This window comes from Anomaloglossus baeobatrachus, chromosome 9, assembly GCF_048569485.1.
Source record: "Anomaloglossus baeobatrachus isolate aAnoBae1 chromosome 9, aAnoBae1.hap1, whole genome shotgun sequence".
Taxonomy (NCBI): Eukaryota; Metazoa; Chordata; class Amphibia; order Anura; family Aromobatidae; genus Anomaloglossus; species Anomaloglossus baeobatrachus.
The window spans coordinates 161,794,472-161,816,853 of NC_134361.1; the positions used below are offsets into that span (position 1 = coordinate 161,794,472).

At 46.2% G+C, this 22,382-nt stretch overlaps 1 protein-coding gene across 1 annotated transcript in view; it reads left to right on the forward strand.

The window, feature by feature from the left end:
• The window catches only part of BTK (Bruton tyrosine kinase), a 275,754-nt gene that overhangs the window by 160,903 nt on the left and 92,469 nt on the right, over nt 1-22,382 (forward strand). Inside the window, exons 6-9 of the mRNA XM_075322776.1 lie at nt 5,570-5,637; nt 15,553-15,743; nt 21,016-21,078; nt 22,071-22,125. Coding sequence (XP_075178891.1) covers nt 5,570-5,637; nt 15,553-15,743; nt 21,016-21,078; nt 22,071-22,125 — 377 coding nt within the window. The remainder of the gene's footprint in view (nt 1-5,569; nt 5,638-15,552; nt 15,744-21,015; nt 21,079-22,070; nt 22,126-22,382) is intronic.

Below are 22,382 nucleotides of genomic sequence, written 5' to 3' on the forward strand. Positions count from 1 at the left end.
TATCTTGAGTGCGCCGGACGGCCCTGACGTCACACCCTGAGGGACATGCGTTCCATTGATGCACTCCACCGCGTGATGCAGAAGCGGGGAGCGCGATTGAGGATGTGACGTCAGACGCCGGCGGGAGAGCGGCGATTATTTAAATATGGTGGTTGCAGACAGCAGTGTACAGCTGATAAGACTCGTGCTGTCACCGTCTGGTAAGTCGCTTGTCTCTCTATGTTTCTCCATCTAGGGAGAGGTATACTAGCGGCTGTATATGTGTGAAGCCCTTATTTACTTATCCCATGTTTTCATTTGTTTTTTAGATTAACCTATTAGAGGTTTTTCATTAGAAACCTACATCTCCTCATCTAATGCTCTCCTGATGAATACAATTTAGGAAACGCGTCGGGAGAAGGAGAATCTGGGAGAGGACAGTGAGTCCATTCTAAGGGGGTCCCGGACCCAGATTGTGAGGGTCTGTGGAAACGCCGATAATGAGGACAAACTGACCTGGTGGAAACAAGATACACCAGCAAGGGTGAGATTGTTCAATTTTGTTAATCAGACAATGCTAGGGTAACAAATTTATTACTATAATCCCTGGACATTGTTGATTGTATTCCGGGTTTTGGAGTAGTAGCTTGGTTTTGATTGGACACCTGTGAGGTGTCTTGGTTATCTACCCCCCTCTTTACCAACCTGAGGGTGGTGTTGTATGTTATTATAAACACTGCTGCAGTGGAGACACTGGAATGAGTGAGCAGTGTCTTTTTTAGTGAACCAGCTTGTGCCCTCTCGGTTAGTTGTGACGCCTGCTAGCACCATCTGTCATTTGGTGTAATGTCATGCGGCAGGATGCGCTAGTCCCCTTGTTGATACTGGTGGACTTTGCAGCATGTTAAGTTCTGAAGCTGACTATATTTTAATTAGAGGCAAGGTGATCCTTTCCCTATTTTAGAGGAACTATTAAAAGTTAATTTTTAGGTATTTTTTGCTGTATTTTGGTCCTTCATCTTATATACCATACCAGTGGCTGTATTATATTATATGATCTGTGATAGATTCTCCAAGATGGTCCACTTGGTTCCCCTATCTAAGTTGCCGTCTTCATCAGAGTTGGTGCCTTTGTTTTTCCAACATGTTGTTCGTTTGCATGGGATTCCCGAAAACATTGTTTCTGACAGAGGGGTGCAGTTTGTATCCAGGTTTTGGAGGATTTTTTGTTCCAAATTGGGTGTTCAGCTGTCTTTCTTTTCCGCGTTTCATCCTTAGACCAACAGTCCGACTGAAAGGGCTAACCAGACCCTGGAGACCTATTTACGGTGTTTTGTTTCTGCGGATCAGGATGACTGGGTTTCGTTTTTGCCTTTGGCTGAATTTGCCCTTAACAATAGAGCTAGCTCTACCATATTGGTGTCCCCCTTTTTCTGCAATTTTGGGTATCACCCCAGATTCCTCTCGGGGCAGCTTGAGGCGTCTGACTGTCCACGGGTGGATTCGATGGTACACAGAATGCAGCAGATTTGGGGGCAGGTAGTGGATAAATTGTTTCAGTCCCAAGAAACTGCCCAAAAGTTTGCCAACCGGCGTTGGACTGTTAGTCCCCGGTTTAAAGTGGGAGACATGGTGTGGTTGTCCTCTAAAATATTCCTATGAGAGTTCCATCTCCTAAATTTAAGCCCAGATTTATTGGACCTTATAAGATTTCGGAGATTATCAACCCTGTATCTTTCCGTTTGACTCTGCCTGTGTCATTTAAGATTCACAATGTCTTCCATAAGTCCTTGTTGAAGAAACATGTGGAGCCAACAGTTCCTGCAGCAGCGCCTCCTGACCCTGTTTTGGTACAAGGGGATCTGGAGTATGAGGTTGAAAAAATTCTGGATTCCCGTCGCAGTAGGCGACAGCTTCAGTACCTTGTGAAATGGAAGGGTTATGGGCAGGAGGATAACTCTTGGGTTGTGGCATCTGACATTCATGCGGACAGGTTGGTTCGCGCCTTCCATCATGCTCATCCCGAGCGACCCGGTGGCGTTGGTGAGGGTTCGGTGACCCCTCCTCAAGGGGGGGGGGTACTCTTGTGAATGTCATTTATGCTTTGCCTGCTGTGAGCCTCCCTCTTGTGGCCAGGAATGGTTTGGACAGAGACCAGGTGTGTTGAGCAATGGGCGTTTCCATTGCTAACTCTCTGCTTATTTAAACCCTAGTCTGATAGCAGGCTATGCCGGATGTCAGTTGTTCTTTGTTCACCAGCCTGCTTCATCCTGCTCCAGACCACATCTACCCCAGATAAGTGCTTGGCTCTTTATCTTTGTTTGGTTCTTTTTGTTCTTATCTGAGTTTGTCATTTGCTGTGGTTGTTTTCAGTTTATTTGCATGCAGGGATCTTCCCTCTCAGTTGCTTAGCTGGAAAGCTCGCTGCAGCTATGTTTGGAGTATTGCTCCTATAAGTCCATGTGTTTGTTGCTTCCTGAATTTGTAATGGTTCCTGCTTTCTGTTCATTGGTATGACAAGAGCGCCTGGTATAGGACGGAGTTCAGATCTAGCGATCTGAGGGCTTTTTTGTACTATCAGGTTGTTGGATTTTTGCAGGGTTTTTCTCTGGCCACCATCAGTCCCTTTCCTGTCCTGTCCTATTTAGTCAGTAGGGCCTCACCTTTTGCTAATCCTATCATCGATCTGTGTATTGTGTTTTCCTATATCACCGCAGTCTTTGAATGTGGGGGGCTTGCTATTCTTTATCTATTTTCTGAGGCAGAGAGTTATTCATCTTTCCTTCCTTTAGGATAGCTAGTTCTCCTGCTGGGTTCGTGGTGCACAGGATGTTAGTTCACCCCTCGGCTACTTCTAGTTGTGATGGTTAGTAAGGGGATGGCGGCCAGATTAGTTGCTAATTCTCTTGTCACCTTTTACCAATGATTTATGGTTGTCTTCCATGGTTCTGGATCATAACACTGCAGCCTCCCAGCTGACCTGGGAGGCACTTCCGGGTTAGGAGGACGCTGGCCCTTTAAGAAAGGGGCGTGGCTGCAGGCGCACCTAACGAGCAGAGGCCGGAAGCCTGCAGGGTGTACAGATGCTCCAGAAGGAAGCAGCATGGGACGGGGATGGGACCGCCGCCACAGGTCACCTGGACAGGTGAGGAAACCAACATCCTGGCTGGGGAAGGGGGGCAGGAGAGTGCGAAGATGCGGGTATGAGTGTTACATTAAACAAGAGCTGAACAATAGAATTGAACAAATGCAAGTAAAAACTATAACCAGTATGCTGGGAGTTTAAGAAGGGTGTGGTGCTCTCGCACTGGCCATATCAGGGGCAGCACACCCGCACCCATACCACCAGATGTCAGCCACACTCGTCATACCACAGGTGTCAGCCACACTTGTATATCTGACTAGACAGAGCCTGCACCACCCAGAACGTCTGGTCATGACGTCTACTCCATCACCCGTGTAACCCATGGTGGCACCTAGTGACAGAAGTGTACCGCCCCCGTGCGAGCAGCAGGGTTGCTGCCGCCGCTCTGATCCGGATCCGTGGTGGCTCGAGGGGGTCTCCGGACCTGGGGGTCACGCGGCCATTCAATTAAAAGAAAGGGCGGAGTAATGTACAGGGGGATTTTGGAAAATTCATGACGCCACCCACGGTGTGTGGTAATGTAAGGGACCAATGCTGTCGTTTGGGAGCCCGGTGACGATGGTGCGGCAGCCTCACGTTTAACTCCTCCGTGGGTAGGGGGTTTGTGTCCCGTGGCCCGTTGATGATGGATGGTGTTTGGGTGCCGTTGGGAGATAGGTACAGGGGTTTCCAGTGTACTCACTCAGTCCCGGAATAACCACATCAACAGCTTGTAAACCAAAGTTCTGAGCACCACTGTAGTCTGCGGGGAGCACGCCTGGATCCATGCCCTTGGTGTTGTTGTTGGTCTGTGGCCCTATCCCTGTCACCTTTGTCTCGATAGGACCCGTTGGTATGAAACTCTCCGGGTCCCGCTCATCTGTATGGCTAACGGAGTGAGCTTGCTCTCAGGGTTCACGCATAGGATTTCTTTGGAATGTAGTAGGTAAGTCCTATCCCATCGGTGTGTTAGTACTCCGATTTTGGAGCGGGTTGGGGATGACACTTGAGGTCATCACCCCCATCGGGTAAATTACTGGAACACGTGAAGCTACTTTCCGGCCTGGGGTCCACGTACCCCGTCTTGCCCTGGCTTCTGCCCGGTGATAGCTCATGGCCGCCAGCTGCCCTCCTCGGCAGTCCGTGCCCCTTGACACTGTCCCCTGCGACCGGGTTCCAGCTCCTACCAGGCCCAGACCAACCTCTGCCACGTAGGATACAAAAAGCTCTCCTCCGTGGCCTCTCCTCATGAGAGCCACTTCACCTCCTCCCTCCTTCACTCTCAACTCTCAACTGACACTGTCCTCACTTTCTCCTCACCAACCCCCTATGTGGGCGGCCCTATTCCCTTCAGGTCCCCCAATGGTGTGTCTGGTAGGTTCAAGTAGGAAGTATTCCTAGGATTTTGATTGGACAAGCTGTTAACAACACCAAAGGACTGGGATCCGTTAACCAAGGAGGGTGAATACTGTGCAGAAGAGCAGATTGCACAATACCCTGTGACGACCTGATAGGCCAGGGCGTCACAGAAGCAGAGGTTGGAGGCAGAGATACAGGTGTAGATGGGACACTTCTAAAGGCCGCTTTACACGCTGCGAAATCGTTACCGATATCGCTAGCGTGCGTACCCGCCCCCATCGTTTGTGCGACACAGGCAAATTGCTGCCCGTCACGCACAAAATCGCGCGGACCCGTCCCACTACTTACCTGACTAGTGACGTCGCTGTGACCGTCGAACAGCCTCCTTTTTAAGGGGGCGGTCCGTTTGGCGTCACATCGACGTCACTAAGCAGCCGCCCAATCAAAGCGGAGGGTCGGAGATGAGCGGGACGTAACATCCCGCCCACCTCCTTCCTTCCACATTGGCGGCGGTTGCAGGTAAGGTGAGGTTCCTCATTCCTGCGGTGTCACACGTAGCGATGTGTGCTGCAGCAGGAATGACGAACTACATCGTCACAGCATTAGCAACGATAATCGAGATTAGGGGGGCATGTCACCGATGAGCGATTTTGAACGTTTTTGCGACGATTCAAAATCGCTCATAGGTGTCACACACAACGACATCGCTAAAGCGGCCGGATGTGCATCACAAATTCCGTGACCCCAACGAGATCGCTTGAGCGATGTTGTAGCGTGTAAAGTGGCCTTAAGCTGATTAGAAGAATCAGTTTAAAGTTTAACATTAATTAGTTCACAAATCTGCTTAGAAGATTATTCAGGAGAAAAGGGTTATACACCTGGTGATCAGAATGAGCTCACGGACAGATTTATTTTTTTAAAATATTCTTCCATATGTCCAATTGTGACCACCAAGGTGTTTGTGACATTTTATATGATGTTAATGTGAAATCCTTAACATAGAAACAATAAATATTGCAATCTAGTTTTAGCTTTATTTTAAAAATATAAAATGTTTCTGAAATGATATTTGTATTTATTTAATTTATTTATTTATCCATTATACAGTCCCAAAGAATGATTCTTCAAAGAGAAGATCTCAAAAACCACTTCCGCCCGCACCTTCTGATGCTATGGTAATGACAAAAGCAGAATTGCTGTTCATGTACAAACGAGAGTCCTCAAGATGTACTTCTTCTCCAGTTATTTCCTTCATTCATTGTGAACACTGTCTAGTATTACACGGGTTATACCTACTCTGTGACTTCGATGAGGGTAACCCTCTGCTTCAAGATGAGCAGTTTATTATCTTTAAAACAGCCAGTGACTCCATATCGTTTTAATTTACATCTAGCTTCAAAATTCTTTGGATTTATCTGGCACAAACCAAGCAGAGGTCTAAGGGGAAATGTTTCTCCTTGTGGAGAGTGCCAAGACATTATAATGAGACTTGTAAGCCATGCAATGTTCCTAGGGTAATTTGAAGATTCAAATATCACTGTAACACCCGCCGCTGGAGATGGTACCATCTAGTATCTAGATGCTGAGCAGCAGTGGACCCACTGGAACACAGGGGGACCCCGGGCTTACCCTTTAGTGGAAGGGGTTTTACTAAGCACCCACCGGGAGGTAGACGCCAGGTGCCACTATCAGGGCAGAGACTGGGACTGTGGCAGCTGATCACCAGGGCAGGGACGGATACAGGTGCAGACAGGCTGAGTCTCCAGTGTAGGAACCACCAGGATGGCTGAGGCAGACAGCATGATCATGATGGACAAACAGAGTCACTGGTAAAGCTGGCATCACCGGAGTAGCTGAGGCAGATGGCACAGCCGGGGTGGATGGACACAGTCACTAGTAAAGCTGGGACCACCGGAATTGCTGAGGCGCAGGGGCGTAATGATCGCGGTAAGTGATTGCGACTGGGCCCTGGGGGTACAATGCCTATTTTAGCAGGATGTGTGTTCGAGGGCACGCATCCAGCTAAAATATACTGCAGCACAGAGACTCGTTGGCTCCCTGCACTGCCATGTGCCGGCCACTGATTAAGGCTATGAATATTCACTGTTCCCCATACCCATAATCCAAGGTGTGGGAAGCAGAGACTGTAGCGGCACCCGGCAGCTGACCACACTAAGTGGTCGCACAGTGATGTTATGTGCTGCACCACTTACACGCTAGTCAGTTGTGGCATGCCATCATCGGAGGAGGACATTGGGGGAGTTGGGGGGAGGTGAGTATAATCGTTTATTTTTTTTTTTACTGTGTGTGGCACCCAGGGATATCAATTATATTTGCCAGGATGTGGCCAGAATGGGGACATAAACTAGGCTGAGGCCATTATGGGGACATGTATACCAAGATGCGGCCATTATGGCAACATGTATACCAGTATGGTGGCATTATGGGGACATGTACTGTATACCAGGATGGGGCCATTATGGGGACAAATATACCAGTTATTATGGGAACATCACAAAAAGTTCCAAAAGTACATTTCAGATGTAATTTAGATACCCTACGACTCTTATTAAATCTTTTCAAAAACAGGAAAACTCTGAGTCTCTATCAAAAACACACATTATATTTTTCTACAAATCCATTAGACAAAAGACAAACATAATTTACATTTTATGATCCCAATTCACATTATAAAAAAGAGAGCTGGTAGATCCAAAAAAACAGTAATTACTGCTCCCCACTATTTTAGATTGTCTCTATCTCCATGATCAAACATCTTTCTTTTTATCATTAGATTTGCCAGACTAGGTGATATGCTATGAGATTAATTGTATATTAATCAATGTACTACCATTCCAACCAATTAGATACCAGCCAATATGCTACCCAACCATAAATAAATCATGCCCTAGATTTTTTTTTGTTCAAGACGACATGCCCAGCACACTAAATAGTGCAGCTTTAAATTAATAAATAGAGCACATTTATCTAATGGCCACTAGATGGCAGTATATCTCCATGATATACTCTCAATGCTTCATATATAGTGCCTAGTGCATTAATATTATCTTATACTGATTTTCTGACTAGTATTGCAGGCTAAGACAATATGACATGTTCAGAGATATCTGTATAGGATAACAGATAGTTAATAATTACCCATATTATAACGCAGATCTCCTCAGCTCACGGCCGACATGACAGAAGGACCTGGTGTTCAAGTCATGTTCACTGGAGAAAAACTGACACAGGAAATGATATCACCAGCATCAGCTTGAGGCAGAATCTCTTCCTTTATACACCAAGGGCTGGACATGGCCCACTAGGATTAGAGCCAAGCCTCGCACCTGTCTCACTGACATGCACAGAACCTGACTCACTTCCAGCACTGGCCACTAGAGAGAGCCCAGAAACATCCTCAGGAAGAATCTTACCCCTTCACAACCAGCACCAGCCAAGCCAACAGAAACACCATTCATAACAGTGGCCATGATAGGACATATACCAGTATGGGGCCATGATGGAGACATATATACCTGGATGAGGCCATATATACCAGGATGGGCCATGATGGGGACATATATACCAGGATGGGGCCAAGATGTGGACATATATACCAAGATGGGGCCATATATACCAGGATATAGCCATGATGAGGTCATACACCAGGATGGGAGACATATTTACCAAGAAGTGGCCCTGGATGGAGGCCATAAGTATAGAATGGGGGTCAGTACTACACAATTAAGGGGGAGTAGGGCACCTCTTATGTCTTTATATGATTTAGAATGCTACAACACCCCATACATCTGACCAACATGTGGGGGGGCAGGCTCAAACTTTACACCGGGGCCTAACAGACTCTAGTTAAACCACTGCTGAGGCAGATGTCACGGCCAGGGTAGATGGATACAGTCACTAGTAAAGCTGGGGCCACCAGAGTAGCTGAGGTGGATGGCAAGACAAGTGTGGATGGACACCAGGGTGCAGACGGGACCATAAGACAGGCAAGAACACTGTACACTGTAACGGGAAGCACAGTGGACAAAGGGACCTGAAAACTAGCTGGCTAGGGAACAAACCACTAGGTAACAATCTCATTGATCAGGCACCTTTCCTAGTGGAAAAGTGCCTTAAGTACCCAGTGTCTCTCAGCGGTAGGGTAAGAAGCACTTCCAGGAACTGACGCACTGACCTTTTAAGAGAAGTGCAGCGGTGTATGCACACACTCCTGGAGCACTCCCAGAGGACCTGAGCGGTGTGCACAGGCCCCGGGAGGGAGAAGCATTGAACACCCTCCTAGTGGACCACGGGAAAGCTAAGTGGCGTAGTGTGGACCAGCTGCGGCGGTTAGTAAGAAAGTGTGGGCGTCCCTGAGGGGAGTGAGGGATGCAGGGACATCAGTTCTACAATACTTTTCAGAGAGGAAGCGAACAAGAACTCTAGTGCCTCCTTTTGCTGGTAGCAATCCTAAAAGTCAATATCGACCATTTAATGAGCCTTGCCACATGATGTAGGGTAAAAACCAGAACCACTCCATTTGCAGACCTACAGTATGTCTAGTTTGGTTTTTATCCAAAGTCATGTGGCAAAGATCATTAACCCTTGTCTGGTAAAATGGCTTAATGTGACCTCATGCACATTCGTACAAACAGTGAGGGTTTTTTCAATGGTACCAGACAAAGGTTAAAGGGTATATACTAACTTTTAGGATGGTTACCCTTAATAAGTGGAACTAGAGTGTTAGTCCTCTTTCTCTCTAAATATACAAATATCCTCTTCAAATTCCCAGAGGGACATTGCATGGTCTATAAAACTCTTTGCGCCATCTTGACACTGTTAACAATGAGAAACTTTAACCCTTACTCTCCATATCAAGGGCCTTTCACCTAGTAAAATCAGACCTCCTCCTTTGCACTGATGATTGGCAAACACCCTGAAACACGTATCTACAAATAGAGTCTGGTTAAGCTTTTTATCCTAAGTCATGTAGCAAGGGTCATTAAACGATCAATACTGATTTATGGGACTGCTGCATTCAATACGAGCAACTAGAGCTCCTGTCCTATTCCTCTCTGAAGAGGCAATTTGTATAAATCAAGTGAACACACAAGAAAAAAAATCTGAATACAGAGTGTAAATATATATATTCTGAGAGAAAGTTTTTAAATTCATCATTACCAGGAAAACCTTTCCATTATGCAGAATCAGAGTAGACGCTTCTGACAAGAGTGTCCTTCCGGGATCCTCAGTGTTATAAAGAAAGGCCACTGGAGTAAGACACTTCACTCAGATAAGAAGATTGGTTACAAAATGCTTTGAAGCTTATTGAGGGGACACAAATAAATAAAAATATATTTACATTTATTAACTGTGGCTGAATATAGTAAAACAGGGCTTCTTTTTCAACAAACATCTGTTTAAAAGGAAGCCGTGAGCAGGTTTTGTCTATAAAATATAAAAGAAGTGTGACGCCCCTGGACTATCAGGTCATCACAGGGTACTGCACAAACTGCCCTCCTGTGCAGTATTCTGCCTCCCTCTTGGTTCTGGGTCCCTAACTAAATGGTGTTGCCTCCAACAGCAAATCAAATCCTAGATACACCCTGCACCACACCAACCAGACACACCAGTGGACAGCTTGAGTAGAATAGAGTCGCCCATCTGGGGGGTCAGGGAGGGGAGGTGAGGAGTGTAGTGAGTAGAGAGTTGGTAGAGAGAGAGAGAGGAGTTCGGGAGCGGTGGTTCCTGGGAAGTCTGTCTAGGTTGCAGACGGTGGTCTGGGCCTAGAGGAGTCGGACCCTCGATCGCAGGGGATTGTGGCAAGGGGCCTGGATCTGTCGAGGAGGACAGCCGGCAGTCAAGCACCATCACCGATCCGGTTTCGAAGGCACGACGGGTACACGGACCCTAGGTCGGGGAGTAGCTTCAGGCTACCCGACAATCTTTATGATCCGTTCCCACCCGCTCCAGAATCAGGGCATTAGCGCAACGAGGGGGATAGGACTTTCCAAACTAAACGGTCCAGAAAATCCCAAGCGTGAGCCCAGAGAGCAAGCTCCCATACTTAGCCATAGTGGGGAGCGGGGCCTGGCTAGTTCCATGCTACGAGACCCGCAAGTTGAAGTCTAAACTAAGTGCCAGGAAGCAGATCACGGATCACCAGGCAGCACCATTGGGGACGGGACCCAGACGATCTCCCCTCAGCAGCAGCGGTACCCAGAGACTTGGTTTCCTCGGTTGTCAGTGTCTGCTTATGAACTGAGTACGAGAGTGACCCCTGTACTCCACGGCACCCCTCATCGAGTCCCGGGGCATCCCCCCTACCCGTGGAGGGTTACAACACCTTGCTGCCCCACTTCATCACCCCGGGTACTCCCAAAGGCTGCGGCGGTACTTTCCAAATTAGCGTACCCCTCGGGTGGCGTCACCAACTACATACCAAATCCCTGTAAATACCCCCTTTCATTTGAGTGGCCGCACTACCCTCGGGTCTGGAGACCCTCAAGCCACAGTGAATCCGGATCCGAGCAGCTCGGCTGCTTCCACAGTTGCGGCACAGAAGCATAATGTAGGGCAAGAGAGTCTGATTCCAGGGATTCTACTGCTTGGCTTGGTGCAGTTTTAATAGAATACTTGTTTGTCTAAGCACAATATAGCAAAGCTAAGACTTTTACGCTGTCTATATCCCGACCATATCCCTAACTGGCAGCTTCCTGTGTACAATATACATTGGGGGCAGGATTATACAGATTAGCCTGACTGCTGTGCTAGTGAGACCTAGTCTTACAGTGTTAATCTACTGCTAATAAAATACTGATTGTATTGAAACTATAACACATATCCTGATAAGTGACACATCATTGTAATCAGGGTCTCTAGCCTTATACTATGCTGCTTTCAGATTAAATAGCAAAAACCTGCTGACAGATTCCCTTTAAAAACAGGAAACCTTTATAATTCTCTTAACATATACTTGATCAGAATATTCTCAGCCATCATGTATTTGGACAGCAGATTTACAAAAGAACAAGAAGCTAATTAGTTAGGTGAACTGATAACCATGAAACTAGACAGTTTGTTTCTGCCCATTACTAAGCGCTCACCATGCTTTTATATTGATATAAAGCTGAGACAATGCTGCCGGTGGGTACCGTATCCTGCTGGTGAGAAGCAGCCAAAATATTGAAGTCTGAAGGGAAAGGGGGGCACAATCATGGGCTAAAAAGAAATCTTAAATAACAATCTATAAAAAAAAAAGTAAATCCATGGAAAACAAAATAATAAAAAAAAACTATTTATTTCTGGTGTTTCCCTCGCTCTTAGCCATAAGCATACAAAAAAAGAATCATGGGCAACTTATGTGAACCAATCACACAATAGAAAAAATAATCAGGTAATAAATGCCACCTGAGATTAACGATTAAAGAGAATTAACACTATATCGATGAACATGACTGATGGATGGTGGCAAAAAAGCAGATTTAAGCAGCTAAATAGAAAAGGGTTCTTTACAGTTTGAGCAGTCAGACTGTGAAATGCCCTACCACAAGAGGTAGCAATGGCTGACACTATAACAGATTTTAAAAAAAGGAATGGAGGATTTCATAAGTACACACAACATTGTGGGTTGTAGATTATTTCGTGATAAAAATATATAATGGTGGAGAAAGGTTGAAATTGAAGGACCTAGGTCTTTTTTGAACCTGTGTAACTGTAACTGTGTGAGATACAAAAGCAAACGTAAATGAACCATAATTAAAGGCAATATGTCATGTGATTTCATAGTACAATACTAAGGTTATCAATAAATAGGGCTTAAGGAGACCTTTCCGGATCTGTAAGTTTTATTGTTCTACTTTATCCTGCTATCTTGTTGTAAGTTCTGTAGAATTCAGTGTGACAAAGTAAGGGTAAGTTCACACAGTGCGTTTTTTATGGCATTTTTGCGCGTTTTTTGGGTGCGTTTTTGCTCAGAAAACTGCATGACATTGCTTCCCCAGCAAAGTCTATGAGTTTTCATTTTTGCTGTCTGCACACAGCATTTTTTTTAGCTGCGTTTTTGTGGTGCCCACAAAAATGCAGCATGTCAATTATGTTTGCATTTTTCACTGCGTTTTCCACCCATTGAGTTCAATGAGATGTTCAAAAACGCAATGAAAACAGCAAATTGCAAATATAGCTGCGTTTTAGTGCATTTCTATGACTAAAAACGCAGCTATAAACGCAAGGGGTGGGCAGTAAAGTGACATGTACAAGAAGAGGATTCCTTCTGTCAGTAAATACAGAAGCGTGAATCCTCCCGGTACCGTCACCGCTGCGTTCACCTCCCGTCCTGTGCATGTCAGCTCCCGTGCGGCACCATGTCTGGGTGGGTAGTGGAGGCAGCTGCGAAAACAAAAGTGAACAGTAGAAAAAAAAATGTCATGCTCACCTGTCAGCAGATTCCCGGTGCCATGTGTGCTCCCAGCTCCTCTCCCGGTACCGCCGCTCCGGCTGTGTGCAGACGGCTGGGACACCTCCGATAGTTGCAGGACCTGGCTCTGATCACCTGATGCGGTCACCTGACGCATCAGCTTATCGTAAGTCTCGCGGTGACGCCGGCGCCAGGCCGGTTTCACCTATCAGCCGATGCCGTCAGGAGACTTCATCCCTGATTACTGGCAGCTCCTGCAGTGATTGGACGGGATCAGACTCCGCTCCAGGAGCTGCCGGTAATCAGCACATAAGTGAGTATTTTTTTTTTTTTTGCACTGATGCATCAGCAGCTGATTGTATAAACGGCTTTTATACAATCAGCTGATGTGTGCTGTGATTCACATCCTAGAACCTGACACATCATCTAATCACTTTGCCTTCCTGCAAACCGATCAGATGATATTGGATCCGGATTGGACGGCGCGGGACCCTTGACCCAGGATTACTGCGGAGGGCGTTCTTTATTTCAATAAAGATGGAGTCACTAATTGTGTTGTTTTATTTCTAATAAAAAAATTTCTGTGTGTTGTGTTTTTTTTATCTTTACTAGAAATTCATGGTGGCCATGTCTAATATTGGCATGACACCATGAATTTCGGGCTTAGGGCCAGCTGATAATATACAGCTAGCCCTAACCCCATTATTACCCAGCGAGCCACCCGTCACCAGGGCAGCTGGAAGAGTTGGATACAGCGCCAGAAGATGGCGCTTCTATGAAAGCGCCATTTTACGGGGTGGCTGCGGACTGCAATTCGCAGCGGGAGTGCCCAGAAAGCATGGGCACCCTGCACTGTGGATTCCAATCCCCAGCTGCCTAGTTGTACCTGGCTGGACTCAAAAATTGGGCGCAGCCCACGTCATTTTTTTTTAATTATTTCATGAAATTCATGAAATAAAAAAAAAAAAAAAAAGGGCTTCTCTATATTTTTGGTTCCCAGCCGGGTACAAATAGGCAGCTGGTGGTTGGGGGCAGCCCGTACCTGCCTTCTGTACCTGGCTAGCATACAAAAATATGGCGAAGCCCACGTTATTTTTTTGTTTGGGGGGGCAAAGAAATCCTGCATACAGTCCTGGAAGGAGGATGCTGAGCCTTGTAGTTCGACAGCTGCTGTCTGCTCTCCTGCATACACTATTGGATGGAGGATGCTGAGCCTTCTAGTTCTGCAGCTGCTGTCTGCTCTCCTGCATACACTAGTGGATGGAGTATGCTGAGCCTTGTAGGTCTGCTCCCCCTGACTCTCCCTCCAGCATACAGTCCTGGATGGAGCATGCTGAGCCTTGTATAGTTCTGCAGCTGTCTGCTCTCCTGCATACACTAGTGGAGAATGAAGAACATATGGAAGAAGGAAATGACATCAGACCTTTTTTTTTTCAACAATCTTTAATGGCAATGTTCACTGATAAAAAAAAATGCAGAAAAACGCAGTGAGCAAAACGCAGCCAAAACCGCACCAAAACGCGGTTAAAATGCATGCGTTTTTTCATGCGTTTTTAAAGACGCTGCGTTTCTGTGCGTTTTTAGCGCTAAAAAACGCACAAAAACGCAGCGTCAAAACAACGCAGTGTGTGCACATAGCCTAACTAGTCAAACATATGTAAATACAGACTGCATTTTCACTGCACCTCTCAGTGCTGGCATCAGTGAAAGTAAATTTGCATTGAATTTGCACTGCTGCCCCCACCCTTACTCCCGCACACCTCTCAGCAGTAATAGTGAATGTACTGAGAGGTGTGTGGGGGGAGCAGTGAATATGCAAATTGTTTTTACATACACTTGACAAATGTGCAGTAAACACTGAATTCGGTGTAGCTTACAACAAGATAACAGAATAAGGTAGACCAATAAAACTTACTGATCCTAAAAAGTCTCCTGAAGCCCTATTTAAAGAGAACAATCTTCTCTACATTTGCATTGTAGCCTAAAGGCCACTTCACACATAACGAGATCGTGAACGAGATCGTTGCTATGTCACAGTTTCTGTGACACAACAACGACTTCACTAGCGATCTCGTCATATTTGACACGTACCAACGATCCGCCCCGTGCTGTGAAATCGTTGGTCGATGCTGAACAGCCTGGGCTATTTTTGGCTCGTTGGAGTCCTGCTGGGTAGGATGGATCTGTATGTTTGACACCTAGCTAACGATTTCGTTAACAACCTAGATGAGTGATTCGAGATCGATATTGTTACCACAGCTGTTGTGTGACAGGGTCCCGACGATTTACAAGATCGTTATACGGGTCGCATGCTCGTTCCTAAAGTCGGTGTGTGTGACATCTCACATACGATTTCACCGACTCAGCAACGATCTGGGAACTGTGACGTGACTGTGACGTAGTAGCGATCTCGTTCACAATCTCGTTATGTGTGACTGGACCTTAATGCAATATTCTTTGAAACTGTAGCTAAATCCACAACAGAATAAACATGCAATAGATGTAGATTTTGCTGTGGATTTGCAGAAAGAAACACTTGTCTTTACTCTAAACAACTGGATGGCAAATCATAAATGTTCTAATATAGAACTCAAGCTAAAAAGGTTTGATACTTTTTTTCATTCTTATTAATGGTTACAGTAAAGTATGATATTTTATTTATCTTTACCCATAGGTAAAATCTGTAAAGCCACTACCACCTGCACCAACAAATGTTACTTCTCCACTAGGAGCACGGAAAGTTGTAGCAATGTATGACTTCACTCCAATCAATTCTCAGGATCTACAGTTGCACAAAGGAGAGGAGTATTTGTTATTAGAGGAAGGCAGTGGGCAGCCCTGGCTAAGAGCAAAAGACAAAAATGGGTAAAACAATGCATTTGTTATTTTTTATTCATTGTGACTACAGTCAGAAAATAATCTTGAATTTCTAATAAGAACAAAAACAATAAAGAAGATACTAATAAAGAATTTGAGGATTAAAGCTAAAGTTCGAAGATTAAAGTAAGAAAAATGTATATAAGCGATAGGCATTAAAAAAATGATATGTCTAAATATATGATAGATAAGCAAATAATAAAAAAGGTAAAAGCTTTATTCTCTTATTATATGATTCTCAAGGTTGATGAAAGATTGTCCAGTTTTGTCCATTATTCTGAGGGTTTGTCTCAGGGACCTATCTTCAGGGCTATGCTGCTCCCATCTTCTTTCCATTGCACGGTGCACTCCTGATGACTGACAGTTTCGCCTGCTGGCATACCCGAGTCACTTCTTAAATGGGCTATAGGGAAATATATTGGGTTTTTTTTTATTATGGGCTTGAAAACTAATAGGCAGGTAGGGATTTGGCTGCAGAATCAGTTAGAGTGGAGAAAAAAAGTATTTTATACACTGCCAATTTTGCAGCCGATTTCGCGCAGCTCACTTCAGTCACTCGGTTGATTTGCTGTCACAGGCGGAGGACTCCAGCTGTGGCCGCGGGTAACCTGAGTGATGTCACTGCTGATAGCGCATATCACTTCAGTTGCTGTGTGGAGCTCACAGCGAGTGGTCGTGCTCTATGGCCACTTGCTCTGAGTGTCAGATGTAGCAGAGCTGGAAGCGTCGTGGGACCTCGTGTGGATTACATCAGACCTGGAGGGTTGTGTTGTGGTTAATAAAGTGGTGAAAGAGGGGGCTTTTTTGGTCTTTTATTTCAAATAAATTATTTTTTGGTATTCGTGTTTATTTACTTTCACTTACAGATTAGTCATGGGGCATGTCTCATTGACACCTGCCATCACTAAGCTAGGACTTAGGGGCAGCTATGAGCTACCATTAACTCCTTATTACCCCGATTGCCACCACACCAGGGAATTCGGGATGAGCCGTGTAAAGTACCAGGACTGTCGCATCTAAGGATGCGGCAATTCCGGGCAGCTGCTGGCTGATATTTTTAGGCTGGGGGACTCCCAATAACATGAGTCTCCTCAGTTTGAGAATACCATCCCTGAGCTGTGTGGCTTTATCTTGGCTGGGTATCAAAATTGGGGGGACCGCATGCCTTTTTTTTTAAATTATTTATTTATTGTACTGCATGATATATACTCGCCCACCGGCAGCTGTGATTGGTTGCAGTGAGACAGCTGCCACTCAGCGTGGCGGCACATCTGAGTGCAACCAATCATAGGCGCCGGTGGACGGGGGAAGCAGTGAATATCAGATGAGCCCTAATGAGCGGCCGGCAATTTCAGAATCAGGAGAGGCCGTGGGAGAAGTGTGACAGCCGCACTGCGCCGGTGATCGGTGAGTATGAGGGAGAGAGGGGGGAGGGGGAGAGACCGGCAAAGAAAGAGAGAGAGACCGACAGAGAGAGAAAGAGACCGAGACCAACAGAGAAAGAGAGAATGAGAGACCTGCGTTTTTGTTGACAAGAACAAATCCAAAATGCAACCAAAATGCAGTGCAAACTCATTTTTAACAAATATTTGTCAAACAAAACGCTGCCTAAAAAAAGCAACGTGCAGTTGGAAATTCTGACTTCTCATAGACTTTCCTGGGGAAACAAAACGCACGTATTTTGCCCTTGACACAGTGCAGTTTAAAACACGACCAAAACACAAGAAAAAATGCAACGTGCGCACATGGCCTAAGAGCAGAGAGTGTTTGGGTCCCGACTATAGACACTCAGCCATTGGAAGTGGAGCACCCCACGGGGTCTGGGGAACACTCGTCACCGGACCGGTGAGGGTCAGGGGATGTCACGGGTGGCCCTGCCCGGTTTCGTGACCCCAAGGTGTCCACAAAAGGTAAATTCGAGAAGGGATGATGGGGGTATTGGAAGTAGTAGTTGTCTCGTCACGCCACCTCTGTGGTGTGCGGCCAGGGATTAGCCGGTGCTGCGGGTGCTGTCCTCTGGGGCAGATGGTGTCTCAGCCGGGATGGTTCAGCTCCCAACAGGTAGAGCTAGGCCTCAGGGAGGATGATGGGGGTGGTAGTGACCGTTGGTGCTGGAACGCAGAGCAACAGCGCCTGCAATGAAGGACAGACTCAGTAGTTGCAGTTCAAGGTTTTTACTCACTGTCCAGTTGCTGCCCTAGGAGTACCGGTCTCTGCCGTGATGGGCCCCAGCTGATCCTGGATAATTCAGAGGTGACCGCCGGTGTTGTGACGCCCTGGCCGGGCCAGGTAGTCACAGATAGGGCCCTGTATTACATCTGTCCCTCATAGGTAATACATAGCCAACCATTTAAACTTTAGTCTTCCCCCTCAGGGCTTGATGGACACACCAGGGGGCGGAACCAGGCGGTTGGAAGACGCCCACCAAGGAGTTCAGAGATCCTGGGGCGGGAAAGTAAACAGTGGAGTGCAGTTTCAGAGTTCAAGTTGGAGAGGTGTGTGGGCTGGAGCTGTGTGCAGCTCCAGCAGAGGAGAGAGACCAATTTGAGCAGGTGCCAGGGTAGGAGCCCTAGCACCTTTGGCTAGGAGGCAGACGGAGACCTCTGTCTGCAGGAGCCGGGAAGATGGCTCGGTGGAACCGAGGTGGACCGGGACAGGGTTGTAGCCCGCCGGTACCGACCCGGGGAACCGACTCGGAAACCGGAGCACAAAGGGGGGTACTCAGACCCTGAAGCTAGGTCCAGAAACCACTGGGGGCTAGCTAATTAACTGATTGCGGCCAGGACTAGAGGTCCTGTCCCACCCAAAGTCCCTACTGAAGGCAACAGCCCAACAAGGGGGATAAGCAGCCACCGCCACGGCTCAGAGATCCCACGGGCCAGCGTCTGCGGGCAAAGGGCTCCTTAGGCAACCACAAGCCGGGAGCGGACTCCTGAAGTTGCAAGCACAGGCAGTCCACCATCCAGCACAGGTGCGGGAGAAAGACAGAGACCACCAGCCGGGTGGTGGACCAGACTGCAGCTGACTGCGGGCACCGACCACCATCACCTTGGTGTACTAGAGACTCGTGTGTTTACTAATAGTGAGTACAACAGCACCCTCCGGTCGCCCATCTCAATGCACCGCCAAACACCGCCAACGGGTCCCGGGGCCACCATCCCTGCTCACGGAGGGGTTAACAACTTGCTGCCAAACATCTCCCCTGGGTGCCCCGTAACTGCAGCGGTGGTGTCCAACTTCACCACATCCCGTGGGTGGCGTCACAAACTGAACACGGCTCCGGCCGTACACCTACGTCCCCAAACCACAACTCCCCTTTTAGTTGAAGTGACCGCGAGACCCCCGGGTCCGGAGACCCTCGAGCCACTTACTGAAGGTCCGGATCCGAGCGGCTCGGCTGCTGAGCACAGGGTGGTACAGTGTTCCCACTGTGTGTCTTTTCTGGTTGGGGTCCCTCCAGTCCCATGGATGGAATGTGGAACGGGCTGCGGGTGTTTCCTGCATTCTCCGCAGACCCTGGAAAGGTAGCTGTAGAGAGCCCAGGCTGAGCTGTCTGCTCCAAGCCATGGGACTTGCAGTGCTCCAGAACTGTGAGGAAGAAAATGCCTGGACTGAGATCCTCAAAAAAGAGAGTAAGACCTCGCATCACCTTGCACAGGTGCTCAGGAGAAAAAGCAATACAGAAAGGAATAACTCCGGCACACTGTATGTTTCCCAAAGAGAAAAAGATGGACACAAGAAAGTTGATTTCAAATCCTTTTTCTTTTATTCGATGTGAAAAAGTGAAAAAGTGCTGTACAAAACAAATGGTCCGCCAGGAACAACGTTTCGGCCAAGAGGCCTTCCTCAGGTCGGACAGACTAGAATGGACAGGAATCACCGGAGATCAGCAAGCAGAATGTATATATGTGCTTAACACCTGCACAAAGAGTATGCGTAATCACGAAGAGCGTATAAGTTGTGACATGAAGGAACTGCACTTGTAGGGAAGTGGTAGTGTCATCACACGGTACTATTAGTCAGGGAAGGTTCAAATGATATCCGCACATATAGTTTGAACATGAGTCCCTGTGTGTTATAGTAGGAGGCCGCACACGGAAAGGTAGGTAGGTTGTCTAGAGGCTGTAGAAATGAGACCTCCAGTGACGTAAAAGATCTAGCACGATATGGCACTGTATATAGTACACGGGTCGTGGTTCATAGAGAGGCCGGGGGATCCTGAGAGGTGATTTACCAGAACTCAGAGCCAGAAGGGGCGCTGTAAGGTCCAGGAATAAATGGAAAGTCAGAAGCGTCTAGGGATTAGCTTAGGAAAGGGTCCAGGGAATCTGGCTGTCAAAATCCAGGAAACTGGCAGGCCTGTGCCTCTGGTGCAATGTGTGCTGACCGCGCGTCCTGTGTGGTCAGCGGTCAGCATACCTGGATTTTGAATCGAATAAAAGAAAAAGGATTTGAAATCAACTTTCTTGTGTCCATCTTTTTCTCTTTGGGAAACATACAGTGTGCTGGAGTTATTCCTTTCTGGACTGAGATCCTGACTGTGCTCCTTACCCCAAGCTGTGCCCGGGGCAAAACTGACCAAGTGTGAAGATGCTCCTTCCTTTTCCCCGAATGGTGCCTGCCCCCCCAGCTAGTTGTCCTAGTGACCGGGAAAGTCCCATGCCTCGTGATGGCCACCCCCCTATCTAGCCTAGGCCAACCCCTGGTAGGAAAGCACCTAACTGTGTGTGTTTTGTGAATGCAAGAAACACCAGCGATTAACCTCTTCCTTACCCGGATTGAGTACTGCACCTTAAGTGAGATGCAGTACCCTGTGGTGACTGAAGCCTCAGGGGCACCACAGAAGCACCATAGATGAAATGCCCAGCTTAATGAAAAGAGTACAAGAGACTAAAGAAAAACACACAAAAAAATGAGCCGGAGCATGAGTTTATATACATGCAAATTATAAGAGTATGTTCACACTGGCCATTAACCAAACAAAACCCAAGATAAAAATAATGACATGTACCCTGCTGTAAATAAATAAAAAGCAATAGTACATATAAATAAATATGTTACTTGGTAAACCTTATTTTGATCAAAAATACGTAAAGCCATCCCACCGTGACAAGGTGTCCCCAAATTGGGACAGTAACTAACATTCTCTTAGATTAACACTGCTGTATGTGCCCCTCTTTCTTATTTTTCAAAGCTGGGAGGAACATTATTTGCTTCATTTCCTTTATGCTTTAATGGTAATCTATTTTATGTCGTCCAGACAGGAGGGTTATATCCCTGGCAATTATGTTACAGAAGCTCAGGATCCAATGGAATTATATGAGTAAGTACGATAACTTATAAATAAAGAAGAAACATGATCAACATAACTTGGACAGTGTGTAAAATTAGGGCACTTCACCCTGTTTGTAAAAAAATGAAGGCGTCCATGATCTTTTTGAGGCTGAAGAAAATTCTACAGATTATTATAATTGCAATTATCATCATTTTACAGTTAACAGTGAATACAGCTGATGTCTTCATATCAGAACTATGGGCTGCAACTATGGATCACTTATAATGATTTATTAACGTTTTTCCAATGGGTCCATAAAAAATATTGCCCTTCCGTGACTTTTTGATAAACAGTCCAGAAAAAGTAAACTGTCAAGTTGGCAACCCTGGTGGCATCTGTCATCTACACATTTGCTAAAGATATTTTTTTTTTCTCTTTTTCCATGCTTTATGTACTAGTAATAAAGGTAACCATATTTGTTGCATTTTTTTGTCCTTCGTCTATGAGCCATAGGGCCAAAAAAAAAAGAAAGCATTGCCATACCCCTGCGTGATTTTACAACTTGGTTCTTAGTCTTGCTTGTAAAAAGTACAGTCTGAACTTTTCACTCACTCTCAATTTGCTGTTGGTTTACTGTTTTCAATAAGATAGCGCTAAAGAATCAGATTTAGAGCAATCTTTACAGACCATTTTCAGCCATTTATGAGTGCTGGTTGACTATGTACACGCTTACTGGCCAATGCAGACTGATGGCGACAGAATGGTCATAATAATATTTCTTTTGCTAAATGGCATGCATGTTATCGGCAGCGCATCATTTCTGTATAGGGAGCGATGTGTTGTCAGCAATAGTCTTTATGACAGCTTAAAAAATACTCTTAAAGGTGTCCATATTCTTTAGATCAGGTGAAATCTGCAGATGCAGGGTGAATGGGTTAGTATCATGTTCTCGGTGTTGTGAACTATCACTTATCATTAATACATGGAGGTGCATGTGCTATAGATTCATAACAGCTAATTCTCTTTTTTTTGTTCTACAGATGGTATTCCAAAAATATGACCAGAAGCCAAGCAGAGCAATTACTAAGAGCAGAGGTAAGAAATATCAACCGTAAACCTTGCAGACCACTGCATATATCATTACTGATAAAGGGGAAGAACTGTTAGAAAATAGTTGTTATTGTCAAGTCTTTATTTTGGTCATTAAAGAAACAAGACAGAAGAAGAATCAACACCTTTGAAATGTGGTGCTGGAGATGGATGTTATCAATGCCATGGATAGCAAGGAGAACAAACAAATACATTTTGTAGCAAATCAAGTCAGACATGTCATTTGAAGGAAGGATCACCAA